The following is a 21952-nucleotide window of genomic DNA, read 5'->3' as shown; positions in this document are numbered from 1 at the left end:
GTTCCTGAAAGTTATGTATTAGAAACAGGATAGCATTGTTTGCTGATTTACATTTCTTCAGTGTCCAAAACCTCATTGGCACACAACATGCTTCAAGGCTCATCTACTTATCTGGGCTTTTTCATGGGAGATGGATAGTTGAGCAGGGAGGATTAGTTAGGTGGCTGTGATTTAAAGCTGGTGTATTTCTGCTGCTTGTATTGTTCTTGCTCTGGGATGCACCTAGGGCTTGTGGATGGTGCTTTATAATATTTTTGGAACACAAGACGTTGGGAGGGTTAGACTGGGGCTTTAACACACAGGGCCTGCCGGGGCTGGGTGGGCGGGGGGGTGGTGTGTGTGCAGTATGGAACTGCCTTAGGAGGAACTCTGGGAGGGATTATGCACAGGGCAAATGCACACGTTGCTCCATCTATTAGTAGAGTGCAGCATGTTTTCCCTGGTGCATCAGCCCAGTTCTGTGTGATGGGGGGGTGGGGAAGAGGGACTATAGTCTTCCTTTCTACCCTCTTTGGAATAGCTAGCAACCCACAGGATATTAGTAAGGGGCTGTCCCTGACAGGGGTGCTGGAACAATTTATGTAGTGGGGGTGCTGAGAGCCATTGAACCAAACTGTAAACCCTGGATATATGATGGAAACCACTTCAAGCCAGGGGGTGCGGCAGCACCCAAAGTTCCAGCACCTATGGCTGATAGAGGGTACTGCAGTTGTGTCTAGTCCCTGTGAGGGAGGGACACTAGAAGGAAATGCTTCTTGTATTCTACCTTTCCACCCTCACACTATTTGCAGACCCACACAGGGGCAAGGCACAATCTGGCCCTGAACAGGTGACAGTCATGCTTTCCATAAAACATGGGAGACAGTCTGAATTTTGCTGATATCAGGGCCTTGCTGCAGAATTTAGGTCCTGTGTGCTACTGAATCTGTGAGAACGTGGCTGAAGCTTTACTCAATCAGCCCAGCTCCTGGATAAGTCTAATTAGTTGTGTTCATTCTGACTTTGTTTTTCCCAGCTTCAACATTTACAGTGCAATAGTTTAACTTGCTTATAGAGCAAACCTCTCATTAATCTGCCTCTTAAAGTACATTAGGGAAAATGAATGTGATGTGTATTGTTTCCTGTTGTTATGGTAACATGGCACTGTCCATTTATGTTCTTAAAAACATAAGAAAGTGATCTTACTGTGTTAGTGTAACAGTAAGTTGGATGGCACCAGTTTGCTCTCCTCATTAAAAAAATTACTGCAGAGTTACTTGCATTAACTGCCAATGACTTAATCTGAAGTGTTTTCAGTTGCAGGGCATTTAAAATGTCTCTCTGTAATATGTGAGAATACATTGCAGCCCAGGAGCAATAATAAATAAACAGACATTTAAAAACTCTCCTTGGGCCATGGAATGGTGCCAGTAAAAATAGAACATCTGGCAGCAGACCAGCCTGGATTCTTAAGACATTTCCAAAAGTTCAGTATCAAATAACTACTTTTTTATAAATCTTCCTTATTTTGCTGGAGTCCTCATTATTAACATCAGGGTGCATGTGTTTTCATTTGTGTGAATAGATTCCCGGAAAATAACTCTCCATGCTGAGTCAATGAGTTTCATTACAAACATCTCAATGGTCTGGTTTAAGTCTGCTGCCAGTAGGTCAATAATTGAGGAATTATTAAAAGAAGCCTTGGGGCTTGTTTGTTTTATGTAGGCACCCTGGAGATCTTTTGCGTGTTATGATCCTGATTTATCTTTCAACAAAAGGCTTCCCTTGAGGTGTAGCTTTTATTCTTTTTAAAATGCAGTACATTCTGCTACTGCAGATACTAACAATGCTTACTTTTTCTGTTAATCAGCTAACTATCTGATCTGGTTTAGCCATCTTAGTAACATCAGGCACCAAACACAGAATTAATGATCACGTTAAAATTGTAAAGACCTCACTCTGCCCCTTCTGTGTCCAGGTACTTTTAGTGGGGTCTCTGTTTGCCTTTTTTCCCCTTACACTATTGCAGGAAGGTCTTTGTGCACAGGTGGGTTTTGCATTGTGCTCCATGAAAGGTCAGACATCCGTTCATTCTTATCTCCTCACTAAGGAATTCCATGGTGTCAAAGTTTGACTCAGACTCACAATTTATCAGACCACTCTGTTTTATTAGCAAAGCTGCTCTGCTAATACATTTAGAAGTGAGCCCCCCAGTGGGGCTTGTGTCTCTTAATTTATACAGTATTTCAGAGAACAAGTTTTAGTCACCACCCTTCGAGATCCCTGAGACCAGTCATGTATCTTCAATTACCTGCCATCCTTAACAATCTCCTTTAACAGCTTCCAGTTAACTTAACTAATTGCCCTTCACACCTTCCATTCTGATGACTGCTTCTTAGACGTGCTGGCTCTATCTTAATTGCTTCTCCATTCAAAAGCTAACTGTCCCTACGTGTGCTGCCTCAGATACTTTGTAACATGTTTTGGCATGCCCTCTCATATACAATGTATCCAGCATGTCCCCTTATACAACGTTATACTTATACAATGTTATACTTCCACAATGGTCAAGGATTCTCCCCCAAGAACTATCTGTTTCAAGAGCTTCACACTGAGCTGAGCTTGGAGCAGCATTCTCATCAAATGCAGCTGTCTTGGTGGTTCACATGGTGGTTCTGGTTTTATCTGGAGAGTATTAGGAATTAGGACCAGATGCAGGGTTTTTTAATGTCTGTTTTGTGCATTATAAAAGCTTCCTTGAGACCTTGAGAGCCTGACTACACTGCCCGCCCTCTGTCCAAACAAAAATAAATTAGCTGGTCCTTGCAGGTCCCTGCAGTGCATTATCAGCACAAACTGCAAGGCCTGGAAAATCAGCCCTTGCTAATGGGAGAGGACATCTGTTGATTTCCAGTGCAAAAAATTCCAGGTGCTGTCTAATCATGATGTTTTAACTATGAACATTATTTCTAACCTGTTATTGATACACAGAAAATAGAATGAAAAGGAGTACTTGTGGCACCTTAGAGACTAACCAATTTATTTGAGCATGAGCTTTCGTGAGCTACAGCTCACTTCATCAGATGCATACCGTGGAAACTGCAGCAGACTTTATATATACACAGAGAATATGAAACAATACCTCCTCCCACCCCATTGTCCTGCTGGTAATAGCTTATCTAAAGTAATCTTCAGGTTAGGCCATTTCCAGCACAAATCCAGGTTTTCTCACCCTCCACCCCCCCACACAAATTCACTCTCCTGCTGGTGATAGCCCATCCAAAGTGACAACTCTTTACACAATGTGCATGATAATGAAGTTAGGCCATTTCCTGCACAAATCCAGGTTCTCTCACTCCCTCACCCCCCTCCAAAAACCCACCCCCATACACACACAAACTCACTCTCCTGCTGGTAATAGCTCATCCAAACTGACCATTCTCCAAGTTTAAATCCAAGTTAAACCAGAACATCTGGGGGGGGGGGTAGGAAAAAACCTATTTCCTCTTGTTTTTTCCTCCCCCCCCCCCAGATGTTCTGGTTTAACTTGGATTTAAACTTGGAGAATGGTCAGTTTGGATGAGCTATTACCAGCAGGAGAGTGAGTTTGTGTGTGTATGGGGGTGGGTTTTTGGAGGGGGGTGAGGGAGTGAGAGAACCTGGATTTGTGCAGGAAATGGCCTAACTTCATTATCATGCACATTGTGTAAAGAGTTGTCACTTTGGATGGGCTATCACCAGCAGGAGAGTGAATTTGTGTGGGGGGGTGGAGGGTGAGAAAACCTGGATTTGTGCTGGAAATGGCCTAACCTGAAGATTACTTTAGATAAGCTATTACCAGCAGGACAGTGGGGTGGGAGGAGGTATTGTTTCATATTCTCTGTGTATATATAAAGTCTGCTGCAGTTTCCACGGTATGCATCTGATGAAGTGAGCTGTAGCTCACGAAAGCTCATGCTCAAATAAATTGGTTAGTCTCTAAGGTGCCACAAGTACTCCTTTTCTTTTTGCGAATACAGACTAACACGGCTGTTACTCTGAAACCAGAAAATAGAATGAATAAAACTCGCTTTTCAGTGACAGGATTCTCCAGTTCTGCAGTAATTATTATTGTTTGTTTATTATTTGCATTATGGTAGCACCAGAAAGGCCCTAAACAGAATCAAGGCCCCATTGTATGAGACATTGTAGAAATAGATAGAGAAAATGGTCCCTACCCCATGGAGCTCACAATTGATTATGATTATTATTTGCATTTCAGTGTTGCCTAGAGACTGCAGTCATAGATCAGGTCCCCATTGTTCTAGGTGCTGTACAAACACAGAACAAAATCTAAACAGACAAGACAGATGAGGTGGAGGAAAGAATAAACGGGGGGGGATGAGTTAATAGGAGCATGGGAGTAGAAGGAAGGAAGGGACGGGGGGCTAGGAAGAGTTAGGGGAGATAGAGGAGCATGTAGGTCAGGGAGATTGTGGCTAGCAATGGAGGGAGTTTGAGGGAGAGGGGCAGAGCGTAGGGTCTGTGAAGGTCATTGGTGTCCATAAGATAGAGAAGAAGCCTCAGTCTCTTCAACTCTACTGCTCTGCTACTGCTGTTTCTGACTTCAGCTCCAGACAAGGGAGGGCTTTGTGGGCTCCACCCCTCGGAGCCACCCACTCTTCCCATTTGGTTTACTTAAGGCTGAATGATTCACCATCTGGGCGAGGGTGTGGTCCTGGGGCACAACAAGATCCAATGTCTAGAAGCTGAAGTGAGACAAATTTAGACTGGAATTAAGATGCAAATTTTTAATAGTGAATGTAATTAATCATTGGGCAGAAGAACTTAACGAAGATGTGTGATGGATTCTTCATCAGTTGAAGTCCCTAAGTCAAGATTGGATGCTTTTCTAAACAGTAATTCAATCAGAAGTTACAGATTTAATGCAGGAATTACATGGTCTGTGTCATACATGAGGTCAGAACAGATTATCATAATGGTCTCGTCTGACCTTAAAATCTATGAATCTGTCATATTTTATCTTGAGAAAGTAAATTGAAGAGGTTTTTTTAAAAAATGTCTTTGTGGTACATTCAGGCCAGAGTTGAGTGAATAATTCTAAGTGAATAATTTATTTGATGGATTTCATCTCTGTCTGTGTTCGCCAGTCATCTGCAAAAAGCTTACAGTTTCCTCAGATTTGTTGTTCAAAAGCTGCTGAACAATTTCTGGGAATAATTTTGGTATGCAGATTTTTCATGAGTGGGTTTTTTTATATTATAACCTGTTAAATAAAGTACCTGATTAAAATTTGATATTGTGATAAATTTGAATTGTGTTGACTCATTTGGATTTGACATTTAGCTTTCATTTTATTGTTTCCATTCGCTTTCTAGATTAGCTTAACTTTTAGAATTAGATTTCTGGGACAAATAGTTGCATATTGAGTTCAAAATGCATTTTCTGGGTTAAATTTACTCCTGGGAAGAGGACCAACTCAAAGCCTATGCACTACACAGGTCCTGTAGAAGATCTCAAAGTAAACGCTTAAGTGGGACTCCTCCTGGTCGTCTGCCCATGGATGAATTTCACCTTCTGTGACTATTATCTAATATAATCTTAAAAATCACTGATTCCATAAACATTCCTGACTGCAAACTTATTCACTGGAATCTGGGTGGAAATCTAACTCAAAAGTGAAATGAACACGGGTAAGTGAATTTTTAGTGTTTTATTTGAGCAAACAGCAGCAAATGTGTTGAGGGCTGAAACCTGCTCTTATTGGGGCATGCATTATGTTTTTTCTTTGTTCTCTTCAGAATCAAGACAATCCTTACTGATACATTGGCAGTTCTTTTAGATTTTCACATTTAATAGCTGTTACCATCACTTGCGTAATTTAAGGCCTCCATTTTCAGTTATTTCAATTATGAGTATTTTTAGAACCTTGTTTTTCCTAGTAAATGCTGGCAGGACATTGGGGTTAGTTTCCACTGGAAAACAAGTTAAAGGGAAAATGGAATCTGATCTACTAGTCCTGAAATCTGACCTACTTTTAAATTGCTGTCAGGTGGTGAATCTCCTCTGGATTCTAAATATCGATTTATTCTAGATAGTACGGTAGAAGTGGGACAATAGTTATAAAATATACTATTCCAGCCCCAAGAAATGTAAGAAAAATTCCTCAGATGTGGTTTTGTGTGTGTGTGTGTGTATGTGTGTACAGTGGATATACAGAGCTTCACTCCTCTACTCAGTGGCAGCAGACTCAGAAACATTCAGACTACAGAGTCGCATATACATATATGTATATAATATATGCATGTGCGTGTGTGTATATATGTAAAAGTTGGGCAAGAGAAGTCATGCTCGGACTGAATTGTTGGAATTCCACATAAGAAAATGAGTAAAGCAGAGAGTAATTTCTTCCTCAGAATTAACCTCATCAGTGAGTTAACATATACTTTTTTAAAAACGTATTTTAAGCCCCTTTTTTTTTTAAAAAATAACATTTAAGATCTCAGTGAGACCCTTTGGGGACTGAATTATAGTGCATGTATTCTAATGTTGGGAGGTTGATGACGCTGAGTCTTTGGCAACCAACCTGACAACACATTGAATGTGAATTAATGGTGCCATAATTCACCCTGATTTTTGTCTTTTGATTTAATTAAAAGTTGTTGGGGGAAAACAAACACATAACTAATTAACATTCCCCTTTAAAAATACATATGAGAATGTGCACACTTTAAACCTCGTAATCTGCAGATTTTAATCTTTTGCTTGGCAACTGTTGGCGCCACCAAACAAATTTAAAAGGACAGCCTGAGTGGAAACTGTTTAACCATCATCTGCCTTTCAGTTTGTTTGTGGGCTGCTGAGCAGAGCTTGAGACTTAAAATTTGCTATAGGATTTCTTAGGGCCTAGCTACATTAGGAAAAATTACCAGTGCAATTTCTCTAATATAGATAGATGCCTAGGCTTACTCATAATTATACCACTAGTATCACTGTAAATGACAGTCATTAGTTTCACCATAACTGATGTGTCTCAGGCCAGGCCTTGAACTTGTTACATATAGAGTTAAAATACAGTTCAAGTCAAAGCTTGTCAAGGTGTTCTGAATTTTTGTAGCCCTACATTTTCCATTGTTGCTATCACCCGTGAGAGCACCAGTGTAGACAAGATCTCACAAACCACTCTCGTTTTAAGCATCATGTCATTGGCCTTCTCTGAGCAGGGTTAGGTGACACTATGTAAAACACAGGCTCTCACCTGCAGCTATTACTGCTCCCACCGTTGCTACCACTATTAGAGCTGAAGTGGTGTTAGATCCAGAGGGAAATTTTGGACAAAGCCTAGTGTAGACCCCACCAAGAGCTACAGCTGTGGAGGGGTTCTATGGAAAAAATAATGTGTGATTGTGTAACTAAAGACAGTATCATAAGGCATATGTGCCAGGTTCAAATTAAGATTCCACAGGCAATTTCCTAATTTTTTATTATTTTACTTTGCAACCTTAACATTCTTTTAACATTTATTATTACTTATTTAATTTTCTAGGTTTTTAAAAAAGCAAACTGAAAAAAACAGAATATTCCACATGTGGAATTGCAGTTCATTGTCAGCACAAACCTCTGCCACATGAGCTAACAGAATAACTCACAGCAGTAGTAGGTTGTCATCCTCTGTGAGGGCCTGCACTAGAGGCAGATAAGGCACACATTTTACCAGTGGCTTTCACAGCTATTTGCTTACAGCAGAGGGATGCTGAGACTCAGGAGTCATGGGTTCTAGTCTAGGAAGTATACTTCAGAGGTTACAGACACTTCTGTCCCAGCTTGTGCAGCATGTGCTTTACTCAGTCTTCTTCCTGCCACTGCCTCCCCCAACTTCCCATCAGCTCCTTGTTCCAGTCCTGGTGCCCATTCTATATCACCCAGCCCCTACTAAGCACCTTGCTTTGATCCCTGTGTCCCAGTCTTCCCTGGCTCCACATCTCAGACCAAGTCTTGCCTCCTCAGTTCCTTGTCCCAGTCTCCCACCCCAGCTCCATGTCCCAGTCCCCATCAGTCCTCCCCAACTCCACATCCTATCCCTCCCCCCAAGTCCTCACTGGCTCTGTTTCCCAGATCCACAGTCCCCTAGCTCCTTATCCTAGCCCAGGTTACCTGCTTGGCTCCTCTTCCTGGCCCAGGCTAATTCCCCCAATCTTGGCTGCATGTATGAGTCCCTGTCCTTATCCCCTTCCTACCTCCTTGTCCCAGTCTCTCCCCTGACCATTCCCTCAGGCCCAGTTACTCACCTCCGGTCAGGAGCTTCTTCTTTCTCCTCACTGCCTGGGTGCCAGCAGGAGGTGCATCGAGAGCACAGGAGAGACAGTGTCCCTGTGGAATTGCAGGAAAAGTTCTACTCGGCCTCTGGGATGGAGCGGACTTAGTTGCTCTTTGGGGATAGGATGACCGGATGTCCTGATACTAGGGGCTTTGTCTTATATTGGCAACTATAGTCCCCGTCCCCCTCCAAAAAAAAAAAAAAAAAGTGTCCCGGTTTTTCACACTTGCTATCTGGTCACCCTATTTGGGGATAGCACATGTGCAGTCAGGATGAGGGACTAGAGCATGCTTAGTGTAAATGGAAACTTCAGAGAATTTAGCTGCAACCCTCTTAAGAAGCCTCTACTGAGCATGTACAAACTGAGATTTTCAGAGGTTTATAGTTTGAACAACCTTGGGCAGATTTTCATGAGGGTGGCAAAACCCCTAGCCACATTTCAGCTCCTAGCTCCAGAGCATGAGGGAAGTAGAGATTCTCAAAGAAACAGTTGTATAATTTTTTAACATAGGCAAAACAACATTTTTTCACCTAACCTCATTCTGAGAAATGGCTGAAAAATTTCTGCTGAAATTAAAAAAAACAACAAAAAACCTGAGGCAGACAGCCAGCTTGGCAAATTTCATCCCAAACCATTAAAATTTGTCAAAGTTATAAGCACCTGAAAACAGCATCTTTTAATGGAAAGTGTCAGGCAACCTTAACCGGAGGCATCACTACCTGTGCCGCCTATAATACGTATGCTTCTATCTGTATTTTTTTAAAAACAGACTACAGTTAGTCTTGTACTCTTCCTCTGATGGCCTACGAGCACATATTTGTGAAAGGGCCATATTTAAAAGTCCTGATTTAAAGCTACAATAGCAAGGAAAATTCTTGACTCATTCAGTTTGAATATTTTATGATGTGCAGTGAATGAGGCATCTGGTGCAATTTTCTAAGGTGCAAGTTGAATGATGCAGGGCTCTGTAGGATTTATAATATTTTTATAGTAACAAACATCCTTACCTTATTATTAACACCTTAGATTACTGGCATTAAGAGAATTTTAATTGCCTAATTATATTTACAGGAGCTCAGGCTAGATCATTATAAAGGTCCTTTATGGACCTGAAATCTATAAATTACACTATTTTGGCTGTTTGTTCATTGTCTTTTTGCGTTTCACTAAGTTGGAACAATGAGACGAGAGCAGCTAGTATGTCTTTCCTTTGGGATTATGCGCTAGTCATATTTCCTTTAGTTTGTCATGAACTTGCACAATGCAAAGGAAATTTAAATGCAAACAAGAAAACCAAATTTTCATTATTATTTTTTAAATGAAAACATTTGTATTAATAATAGTTCCTGTAAACCCTTCTGTTTGATAAAAAAGTAATATTTGGAGCCTGAACTTCCCGGTAGTGCCCCTTTAACTCTCTCAGACCATTCTTATCTCACCTGATTGTCCCAGCTCTGTACCTGATGGGCTGAGTTAAGTGCTTTTGTTGGCTTATAAGAACCCTGCAGTAAGTTAATCAAATTTAGAAAGTGTGGGCCTGGTCCTGCTTCCACTGAAATCAATGTGTGTTTTGCCATTGACTTCAGTAAGAATAGGACGGGGCAAAGTGTTTAACATTATCATGAAAAAGAACACAAGCCCTCATATGCAGTCATAAATTTATGTTTTAGATAGCTTACACTAGGTGCTGTTTTCATCGCTGAGTTCTTTCATCGGTACTAGATCCTTTAGGCTTTTTATTATGACTATACTGCCTTTGTGCTGGGATTCCCAGTGATGTCAGCTCATCCCTGCCAGCAAGTCTGCACTGGAGAATTCAGAATGGCAATGTTCCTTACAAAGGGCGGGTTGCTTATGACTTGTAGTCTAACATGCTAAGTTGGTTGAGCCTCATGCAATTCCAGTGCTTCACATTGTACCACATTTACCATTGTATTCTACAATGACTTTAGCGGAACATCAGAAGATTAAGAGATTGCTGCCACGGCAAAGATGCCGATGTAAAAGACTGGAAGCAAAGATATTGAGTTGCCTCCATAATACATTTACCCCAATAAATTGTTACTAGGAAGTCCCAAAGCAGTTAAGTGTTGACAATTAAATTCTAAGCAGTTAAACTGTTGACTGATGATTAGTAAAAGCCTCAATTTTTGCTGACCTTAATATTGGCCTATACTTAGGGTTCATACCTATTCCACATTTCTAGGATCATCCCCGTTTCAACTGGGTGACCTGGCATCCCTCATCCCTGATGGGTGAATGTTAAGTCCCAGTGAAGCACCATCACAGTTTTGATGTGATGCCAAATTAAAACATTGTGTTTTGTTAAAGATACATCCCTCTATTGCACTGTGACTTGAAGATGTAGTCATGACATCAGGAAACTTCCCAGTAGCAGTTCTTCATGAGGGATTATCCTCCTGATACTTAATAGCTTTATTGGTTTCTGTTTATACCAATATCGATGATGTCATCAATAAGACTTTTATAAAAAACAAACAAACAGTTAAATTGTCAGCATTAAACATATACACGTTTTGCCAAATGGCACAGGAGCCTGTGTATTTACAGTCAATAGCAATAGGAAGTTGAATGGCTGTATTAAGGGGAGGATTTATACCTTAAAAATGGGTATTGCCAACAACGGAAAAGAATCAACAAATAAATTATCATTTAAATATAACTAACATCTATTAGTTCCAAATCCCAATATATACATTATTTTATAAGGATTAACATTGTAACTAGTGACGTGCCCTCTGCAATGCAGCTACAGCAGATCTATCCCATTCTGGTAGTGGACTGGTGGTTAGCCTTAAGAGAACTTGGAGATAGAGCTATGCAGTGTCATAAGTTGGTCCTGTTTTGAAGATGGAATAGAGGTGGGTCCAAGCTGCAAAGCTCAGGTGCAGATTTCAGGTCCCAGGTGCAACGTTCACCACCCAGCACACAGGAGTGTTTGGATCCTGGGTTTTGACAAGAGGGATAGGAGGCAGCTATGAAGTTGAATGAGATGTTTGGAGATGGGGTTTTATTTGGACTCATCTTTATCTGGTAATAAAAGTAAATTAGAGTTTTTAAAAAGTAACGTACTGCTGAAGGAAAGTGGGAGTGAAAACAGAACGTGGCTGGCTTTCTGCTGAAGTAATGGAACCCTCTGTAGTGTTCTTGAAGAAGCAATGAATCTGAGGTGACAGATTCATTTATCAAACGCTTTCATTTATCAATTACACCATCAACATAATGGATGAAACTGGGCTTAGTGTCTGACCCTAAACTTGGTCAGAGGCCAGATTCTGACACACACACTCCTACTGGGTAGTGCCGACGCAACAAGTATTTCCATTGAAATCAGTGGATCTTCTCATATAATAAGTTACTACTCATCATTGATTCTTAGAATCTATAAGTGTGTGTTTCATAGTAACTTGAGAGTTTGGTCTTAAATGTAAATCCCAGGTGGGGAGGACCAAGAAGTTAAAAAATGGAAAACCATAGATGGTGACTGCGTTTGTAATTTTTCATTTTAAGAGATAGCTCTGTGGTTTCTGATTCTTTCTCATGAGAGCTTCATGAAATTTTCATATCAGAACCCAAAACCAGGGGAGTTAAGGATTTTGTTGCAAACCACAAAGACAGATACTAGATCTAGATCCAAACTTCATCTCAGTGACAGGCACAACTGGAACAGTCCTGAACTTGGTGGATTGAAAAGCAAACTTTCTGAAAGTTCACAGTGGGGGTTTGTATCCTGCCCACTAGTGTATATATTCAAACTGTGATCTTGGAGCCAAATCCAGAGCTGGTGTTTTAGATCCGAGGTTCTGGTTTGGCCTGTCTCTGTTTTTGGTGAACGTGAGTCAAGTTTTGAACAAACTGGTCAAGCTGTGGTTTCTGGTTGAAACCATGCAGGTTTTTTTATCTGAAACCAGAAAAAAAAAGAAAGTGATGTCAGCTAAATTTCACTTGGCTTCATTTGAAACACATGAACTGAAGCAACAAAATTGTTAAAGGGAACCTTCCACCTCCTTAACGAACCAAGTGTCTAACAGCTCTATTTATAATATCTTCTGTTTTGACACGCTCCCTCCTATAAAACCAGAGGCTCTAATTCGGATCTCATACCAGTTTTATACCTGTCTGTCTGTATTGACTTCAGTGGAGTTATTCTTTATTTACATTGGCAGAGAGGAGAATCAAGCCCAATTTACCATCAGATCATGAACATCCAGTTACTCGAGCCTTTATTATGCACAATAAACCGAAGCAATGGCAATCTGTGTCAGTACATTCTTATGGAACTGCATATTATTCTAAATCAAATTGCCTGTCATTCCTTCTACCTATCCCTTTTCACAAACTCAGAAAATACACAGTATTAATCTGTCTGCTTTCCAATAAGTCTTCCACTGTCAAATGCATTTTATCTTATTGTTTTGCTTTTAATTTGACCATGCTGATATATATTTAGTTAGACCCTACTTTAATAGTCTCTTCTCTCATTATTTCTTTTCTGCATTTCTCATTATTTCAAATGATGCGTGCTAGCTCCAGGTGCATATAGCTCTATTATATATATTTTCACCCGTTTTTTTACTATTTCAACAATGCAATTTATTCTTATTTAATCTGAGGAGAAAAAAGGAAACAAAAACGAGAGATTTGCAAGGACACAATCAAGATGGGTACGTGTCTTCGGGTGACATTGACCCCGGCGCAGGAGATCAATACAAATGTCTTAGTGCTATGCTGGCTGGCTGTTAAGTTGTGGATTTCCCTCTTACCACATAACTACATGACCTTACTGCTGTCACCCTTGTCCTTCCTTTCCCTTCTCCCAGTATATTTTGAATTCTCACTTGTTTTGTCCTGCCCACTCTTGCTCCATGGAATGAAAAGCTTATGATCCATGTCTTTTACTTGTTTTTCTGAGGCACCTACCATTTGTGCTCGGAGAATTAGTAATGTTGTCTTCCACCTGGCTAGGAAGGCTGCAATGGGTTATTTCCCAGTTGTGGGGAAAATGAGTTGCAATAGATACAGGATACTAATAATAGAATAGCAGTAATATCCAGCTGTTGTATAGTGTGTTTCATCAGTAGATCTCAAAGTGCTTTACAAAGGATATCATTATCCCCATTTTACAGATCAGGAAACTGAGGCACTATGCAGTAAAATGACTTACCCAAGGTCACCCAGTAGTCTGGTTTATTTAGTATAGACGTTTTGGAACAAATGTTATGTGTCAAAAGCAAAGTTCAGCTTACAACTCACACATGTAAGCACACCACTTCCAGAAAATGGCTCTTTGTTCAAACACTCAGCCAGACAGTATGTGGATGTGGGTGTGGGGGTGGGGGGGGGGGGGGGATAGCTCAGTGGTTTGAGCACTGGCCTGCTAAACCCAGGGTTGTGAGTTCAATCCTTGAGGGGGCCATTTAGGGATCTGGGGCAAAAATTGGGGATTGGTCCTGCTTTGAGCAGGGGATTGGACTAGATGACCTCCTGAGGTCCCTTCCACCCCTGATATTCTATGATTCTATTACACACTGTCTTGAAGCAGGGACAATGGATCAAGGCTTTGTCTATCCCAGGGCTTGTTGCACCAGTAAAGTTATGCCAGTGTCGATGCACCATTGCAAACCCTTGGCACCAGGATACCAAGTGTCTTGTGCCAGTGCACATTACCTTGCACTTGCAACACAGGTAACCCATGCAAGAGAGTAAAGGATGCCATATGCCTCCTTTGGTCCCTGCATGAGGCGTACTTGAAGTCACAGTCATGTCCTGAATTCGTAAGAGGTAACCACCCATGGAATGTCTATCTTGTGTGTCTGCATTTCTGCTCTGTTTTGCAGTGCGTCATTCAATAGGCTGAAAATATCTCCTGTGTGTTGAAAGTAAATTATAAACAGATTGAGCCTGGGTACAGTAGATCAACTGAACTAAATTCAAGTTAGAAGAGCTTTTGATTAAGAGGTAAAGGACTTGTGGAGTGTGTGTGTGTGGGAAATCTCAAGTAGTTCTGATTAAAAATAGTAGGGAGTTATTCTCTTTGGGAGTAGGGGAGGAGAGAGACCTTGCACATAAAAGCACATGCTGTAAATCAGTGTCTAGTAAAGCAGTATATCTCTGGAATTAAAACCAGGGAACTGTGTGAAGTGCACAACAAAGCACACAGAGATTTCGTAGGGAAACATGCTGTATTCAATCACACTAACTATGGAATGGACTACATTTTCAGTGCAGGGAATCCACAGGGTACAAGAGGGGTTGGGGGAAATATAAAAAGACAGATAGTTAATAAAAGCCAGATTCAATAAAACTGTATCTGCCTTCTGCGGATGGAGAAATAGATTCTTTGCACAGCATTTAGGAGACTCTTCCATGGCAAGGAGAATGGAGTCTGGATGGATTTTATATTGAATGTAGATCTAAAATCAAAGATTTGGGGCAGCATTCTGTGCAGTATTGAATAGCACCTGCCTGTCCATTGTATCTATTCACTTTTCATTCTATAGCTCCTATTGTGGCAACCAGATAATCTTTATGTAGGAGGATTCCTATAGGATGAGCATTCAAACTTTATGCAAATGAAATGCCCAGGATGGAGAATGGACAAAAGTCGCCACAACCCAGGGTGTGGAGCTGCATCGCATCTCCTCCTCTGCAGCTGCAGCAGCCGTAGGCTGTGGTACCTCCTTGCCACCTGGGCTAGATGTTATAGCCTCGAGAACTACATAATGGATCCAGGAGCCCCTCACCTGGCTTGCTGCCAACCTGCCTGTATAGTGCCACCTTCTGCATCAGCCTGTTTCTGTGGCCAGCACAGAGCCCCCCTCTATGGTGCATAGGGAGTGCAGAGAGCCTCTGCATGACCACTCTGGATCCAGGCTTCCAGCCCTGGTCTGTGTGGAAGTAAAAAGTTTAAGTGACGCAGAAGGGGCTCCCACGGGGCCTGATTCATAGCTTATCGGTGCCAGCGGGAACCTTTCCATTTATTTCAGTGGGCTTTGGATCAGGCCCTGGGTGAATTTCACCTCTGTTGGATAATTTCATTTTAGTTTCAATATTTCAGTGGCTCGTTCAGTTTAGTTGCTTAGTAACTAACTGGTGGATTATTCAGTTTAAATGGCTGTTTTCTCCTAGATTTCATTTCAGTTTCCAAGTTGAACATGTTAATTTCCAGGAGCAGCATTCTCTTCTGTTTCAGCTCCTAACTTTCCTTAGGAAGTGACCTCATTTCTTTATTCAAACAGATTATTGCTTGGAGTGCCCGCAGCTGAATTACCTAGTGTTCGTATAATGTAAAGCTCCCACCGCATGAGCATTTAATAACTCTATTATTTCCCTTTATTAGGTTTGTTTTTAAAGAACATTTCAGTCTGTTATTTATTATATGTTAAGTGGTACAGCTTGCAGAAAACACATCGCATTAATTTTATTTTTTTTAATTTGTTTTCCTGCTAAAATAGAAATCTTTTATTTGTCCTGGTGGGGCAGTTAAAGTTTCTTGCTGACAGTTTTATGATTTCAATAGCTCAGTAAAGACCTTCCTCTTTTTTTCACAGAAAGTTCCATTAAAAAGTTTAATGTGGACCATTCTTTATGTAAGATGGGTGTAGGAGCATGTTATTTCTAGCAGAGCAGAAGAGAAGTGTAATGTAGTATAAGTATAATATTGGGATGGTTCCATTTTATTTTTCTCTTTGATTTATGAAACCCTTTCCCAGTCTGGGTTACCTGGTGGGGGAACTGATCTCATAATCTTTGTTCTCTCGTTAATAAATGTGGTCTGCCAGAGTCAGTCTGAGGCCAGGCTCGCCCAACAGTCTTGTAACATAAACGTGTGTCTAAGTTGTGATATACGAACAAGTAGGAATGGGTAAAATGGTGAAGCCTCTGGAAGAGGCTGCCTATCTCTTCTCTCCAGTAGGAATCCGAAAGCAGTACAATGAATGAATGTGCTGTAGGTATCAGACACAATTACTGTATAAATCTCACACAGACAGGGGAAGGAGAATAGAACTCTGCCCTCCAGCTCCAAAAACACAAGCCTTTACCACTAAAGCATGAGTCAAGATGCTGACAGTAGTAAGACCCCTATAATCTTCCTGGGCCAGCCACTAGACGGCGATGTCAGACTTTAACTTACACACACAAAGTGCATTACAGCTGGGCAGTATCAGAAATGCTCCCTGTCCTTCCTCATCTACTCATGGATCTTGCTGGCCTAGGAAAGTGTAATTACCCTGTGCTAGTTAGCCCTAGTGAGTCTGGCCCAGTGCTTTTTCTTTAGCCCTTGTCAAGACAGTATACTGGACTAGATGGGCCATTCTGTAATGGTAGGGGAGTCACGATGTTTTTTGTTTTATAATTATTATCTTATTGTTTTCAATCAAACTTTTTCTTCCATTAGGTGGATTCAGTGTTGAAAGCAAACTGACAAGCTTCTGTGCTAGGGGAAGCCCCCCAAAATCCTAATATTTGAGGCTTCTTCTACTTTGTCTGAGCATCCCCGTAATACTAGACAGTCACTTGCTTGAACTGAATCTGATTCTGTACTCTCATCGGCCATCATTTAGGGTATATGTACATTGCTGACACAGAGCCTAGCTTTAGTCTAGCTAGCTTGGGTGCTGGAGCAGTGGAACTGGGGCTGTATGGGCTTCCATATGAGCTATACAAGTCATCCCAGGGTCTTGGGTAACTAGCAGCTTCACTGCTCCAGGACCCGAGCTATCTAGATTAAAGCTAGCTTGGGTGTGTCTACCCAAGCTGCAATCAGCCCCAGTGTAGACATACCTTTAGAGAGTTATAAGCACATCTTCACACTTCTATATTCCATGATGTTTTTCAGCGTGTCTGGAGGCGAGCTTTTCGACCGCATAGTAGAGAAAGGGTTTTACACCGAGAAGGATGCAAGCACTCTGATACGGCAGGTCCTGGATGCTGTCTACTACCTGCACAGAATGGGCATTGTGCATCGAGATCTCAAGGTAAGGCCACTTACTTATTTGTATCTCCACATAGTATTAATGAGTGCGGGCCCAATTACCACAAAGCCTAACTCTCACTCTTCAGGACTACCGTGGGACTACCCATTTGAGTAGAGATTCATCCTTTGAATGAGGCTTTGTATAATCAATACCGTCGCCTATGTGAACAGCTGTCCTGTGTTTTATCTAGAGTAGTGATTCTTTATCTTGTCTCATGAAGGGCCTTATCCTGCCACCTTCACCAACATTAGTGGTGAGTGGGATTACAGCAAATCTATCCTCTGGGAAAATGACATCTGTTACATTAAGAATGTGAGCTCTTCTGGGCAGACGCATGTGTTTTTACTGCTGAAAAGTGCCTTGCAAATTTACAGTGCTACATTAAATACTACATACTACTTATGATGAGGGATTTGTGACGGAATCCCTGGGTTACAACCTGGAATTATGGGACCGCTGTGCCCCCTTAACTCTCCGGCCTGGGCTGTCTCTCGCAATTCTTTGCTAGTGACAAGCAAAAAACCCCTCCAGGCATTGTTATCACTCAGCATAACAGCATGTGGAGCCCCACACCCAGCTAGATTGCATGAATGGTCCCTAAGCCACTCATGAATCACACAGAGAAAGGCACAAGCCCATTCCCCCCAGCTCTCCAGCTGTGCATCCCAAAGCTGTACCATCTTGTCCTGGTCAGAAGCCTGACCAGTGTAAGTTTGTTAGACAATCTGCCCCTCTGTCAGGAGAGGACATACGGAAGCCTTTGTAAATTAAGCTGAGATTTCTCAAGCACTTCAAGTAAAACACACTGTTTTAGGTAAAATACAAAACATATTAGCTACAGAAAGATAGATTTTAAGTGATTATAAGTGGTAGGCATAAAAGGTTAGAGATAGTTACCAAAGAAAGTAAAAGGTAAGCGCACAGTCTAAATCTTAAACCTTATTACATTAGGTAGTATTTAGATCAAGCAGTTTTCTCATCACACTGGATGTTACAATTCTTAATATACAAGCTTCTCTCTCAAGCCTGGGACCAGTCTCCTCAAATGAAGTCTTTGTCTTTCCAGCATTCTTGATGCTTCTAGCATAGGTGGAGGAGGAGAAAGGCCCAGGCATGATGCCACTGCCCTTATTTTATACCCTCAATCCATGTGACTGGAAAATATTAGCCCAGACATGTTCTGGTGGGCCTTGCTGAGTCACAGGATTAAGCAATTCCCCCTGGTGTGGTCTTGTGCAACTGCCATTGAATTGTAAATCCCTTGATTACAACTCCACTGCTGATTAATGATTGTTGAACATCCTCCTGGGAGTGGTTTGCCTCCTTTGTATGTCACTAGCAAACTTACCACATATTTCAGTAACAACCATACAGCAAAATCCCATAACTTGATACACACAAATGATATACAGATTTGGACAGGACAATGGGTTTCAGCAGATCATGACCTTTCATATTATATCTTACATGGCAAGCTTTGTGTGCAATATATCATAATTATATGACAGGGGTGAATATGGGGGTTCCCGGGTACTGCTTTTATGTACAGAGTGTCACAAGATTAATTGTTTGGAAAATGTTTACCAATTCCCTATCAATCCCGCTTTAGGGTCATTCCATTTGAGCCAATGTTTTTGTAAGTGCTTTCTGCACAAGTGATTCTTTTCTGAAGAACACAGTGTAATTGTATGATTTTGAGATTAGTCTTTGTTCCTCGCTGTACCCGTGTGTTATTAGAGCAGAATCTCTCATCCCTTCTATTCAAATAATAGCATTATTTCTTCGTGCTTTTCTCCTTCCATTTTGAATGCTGCCATTGAGATGATAAGCAGATATTTCTTTGTAAAGATTTAATGGTGTGCATAGCTAGAGAAAACCAGTACATTTAAGATTTGGGTACCCTGAACAATACAGTAGCAGAAGGCATATTTTTTAATAAAAGACAATAACTGAATATATATACTCAGCATTGGGGTCACAAATTTATCACTTAGTGTAGGATAAAAGTGAAAGAGCAAACTAATGTAGCTTGTAACAAAATACAGACTTATAAGAGAGAAAGGATGGTCTTGTGGTTAAAGCACTGACCTGAACTAAACTGCAATTTAAGTTCAATTCCTGCCACTAGCTTAGTTTCCCTGGGTCAATTGCTTAGTCTTTCCAGCCTCAGTTCCCCATCTTTAATATGGGGATAAGAATTCCTTGTCTTCCAGGATTATTGTGAGGATAAGTTTAATTAACATTTGAAGCACCTAGTGACTCTGGTGATGGGAGCTATCTAAATACTTGGTAAGGCGGAGGTCAGAGATGGAAAATGCTTCTCCATTTTGAGATAGGATTCACTTTTCCTCTTAGGGTATAGGACCTGTACTCTTTTACAGAGGCCAGTGGATTTCTTGGCTATCAGAAGACTGAGGAAAAGTGGTCTCAGCCAAGCAATCCGTTGTCAATGACTTGGTGGGACTTTATAACCATCTCTTGTCCCTCAGCTGTTGATATTCTGGCCTATTCCCCTACGTTGTCCTCCCAGGTCACAAAAGGGGAATCCAACCCAAAGAGAAGCCAGGCAGCATCACACTCTGGTGGGAAGAGAGTCATGACTGAAGCTTCATGTTTTCCATGGGTGGTTTCATTTTTTATTCCAGTCTTACAAAAGCAACTTGCTGCTTCAAATCTTTGTTGAGCAGATGGTAAGGACTGTACTGTGCCTCTCATTGCTTTGTTCATCTGTTCATTGGTTCTGCTTCTGGACCGTTACATGTTGGTAAAGTTTTAGAGCTTGTCTACACATAAACAGCCACAATGAATACTCCACCTATGCCAATGAGAGGAGTTCTCTCATTGGTCTAGGTACTCCACCTCCCCGATGGCGGTAGCTAGGGGGGGAATTCATCTGTTGCCCTATCACTGTATACAGGGGCGTTAGGTCAGTTTAACTGTGTCGGTCAGGGCTGTGGATTTTTCACACCCTGGAGCAACGTAGTTCTACTGACCTAATTTCCTAGTGTAGACCAGGCCTTACAGTTTTGCTGTAATTCCCAAGTTTGTACCAGGATATTATACTTCTCCACACCACCCTGTTAACATGCCTGTGACAGGCCAGTCTGCCCCTTTAAGGGCCAGAGAACTGGGGAACAGCCAGCCCTGTTCTGGAGAGAAGACCAGCAGGAAGTTGGTGGGAATCATCCAACCCAGTTGGACAGAATCTAAATGATAGCAGCTGGTGATTCCCAGCTACAGGATGTAAAGATGACCCCAACTCCATCAGGGAACCTGGGCCCAGCAGAGGGTTGACAGTTGTGGCTGCCACAGAAGGCTGCAAGAGGGCAAGCAGGTCCTGTGGACTCCTAGGCTGGGGAAGTTCCTGCCCCTTACGCTGATGGAGGCCAGAGGATCCCACAATCAAGATTGGGATTGGGACTTTTACTTTTCAACATCAAAAATTAACTATTGCTATTATAATCATTATTCTTAGAGCACCACTTAACAGATAGGAAAGGCAGATCTCTACTCTAAGAGATTCTGATTTAAATAACGCAGCAAAGAATGACAATAAACAAAGGGTGGAGACAGTGGTTAGAAAAATGAAAGGTCCTGAGAGATTCTGATGGGTACAGACTCATCTTGTTAGCACCCTTTTTAATTAATCAGTTAATACCAGGGCTGTCAAGCGATTAAAAAAATTAATCGTGATAAATAGCAGGATTAAAAAAATTAATCAGACAAACACGTTTGTTTACTTTTGCAGGAGATAATGCTGCTTGCTTCTTATTTACAATGTCATCTGAAAGTGAGAACAGGTGTTCTCATGACACTGTTGCAGCCGGCATCGCAAGATATTTGCGTGCCAGATGCACTAAAGATTCATATGTCCCTTCATTTTTCAACCACCATTCTAGGGGCCACACATCCATGCTGATGACGGGTTCTGCTTGATAACCATCCAAAGCAGCTTTCTTTTTTGGTGGTTTGGATTCTGTAGTTTCCACATCAGAGTGTTGCTTTTTTAAGACTTCTGAGAGCATGCTCCACATCTCATGCCTCTCAGATTTTGGAGGGCACTTCAGATTCTTAAATCTTGGGTCAAGTGCTGTAGCTATCTTTAGAAATCTGACATTGGTACCTTCTTTGCGTTTTGTCAAATCTGCAGTGAAAGTGTTCTTAAAATGAACAACGTGCTGAGTCATCATCCAAAACTGCTATAACATGAAATATATGGCAGAGCAGGGGACATACAATTCTCCCCCAAGGAGTTCAATCAGAAATTTAATTAATGCATTTTTTTTAATGAGCGTCATCAGCATGGAAACATGTCCTTTGGAATGGTGGCCGAAGCATGAAGAGGCATACAATGTTTAGCATATCTGGCACATAAATACCTTGCAATGCCGGCTACAAAAGTGCCATGCAAATGTCTGTTCTCACTTCCTGGTGACTTTCTGTAAATAAGAAGAGTGCAGCATTATTTCCTGTAAATGTAAACAAACTTGTTTGTCTTAGCGATTGGCTGAACAAGAAGTAGGACTGAGTGGACTTGTAGGCTCTGAAGTTTTACATTGTTTTGTTTTTGAGTGCAGTTATGTAACAAAAAAAATTCTACATTTGTAAGTTGCACTTGCATGAGAAAGAGATTGCACTACAGTACTTGTATGAGGT

At 41.3% G+C, this 21952-nt stretch overlaps 1 protein-coding gene across 1 annotated transcript in view; it reads left to right on the top strand.

The window, feature by feature from the left end:
- The window catches only part of CAMK1D (calcium/calmodulin dependent protein kinase ID), a 358532-nt gene that overhangs the window by 275570 nt on the left and 61010 nt on the right, over positions 1–21952 (top strand). Inside the window, exon 4 of the mRNA XM_077807888.1 lies at positions 17158–17296. Coding sequence (XP_077664014.1) covers positions 17158–17296 — 139 coding nt within the window. The remainder of the gene's footprint in view (positions 1–17157; positions 17297–21952) is intronic.

Source organism: Eretmochelys imbricata, chromosome 1, assembly GCF_965152235.1.
Source record: "Eretmochelys imbricata isolate rEreImb1 chromosome 1, rEreImb1.hap1, whole genome shotgun sequence".
Classification (NCBI taxonomy): Eukaryota; Metazoa; Chordata; order Testudines; family Cheloniidae; genus Eretmochelys; species Eretmochelys imbricata.
Note: the sequence above shows the minus strand (reverse complement) of the source record. Positions and strands in the feature narration are given on the sequence as shown.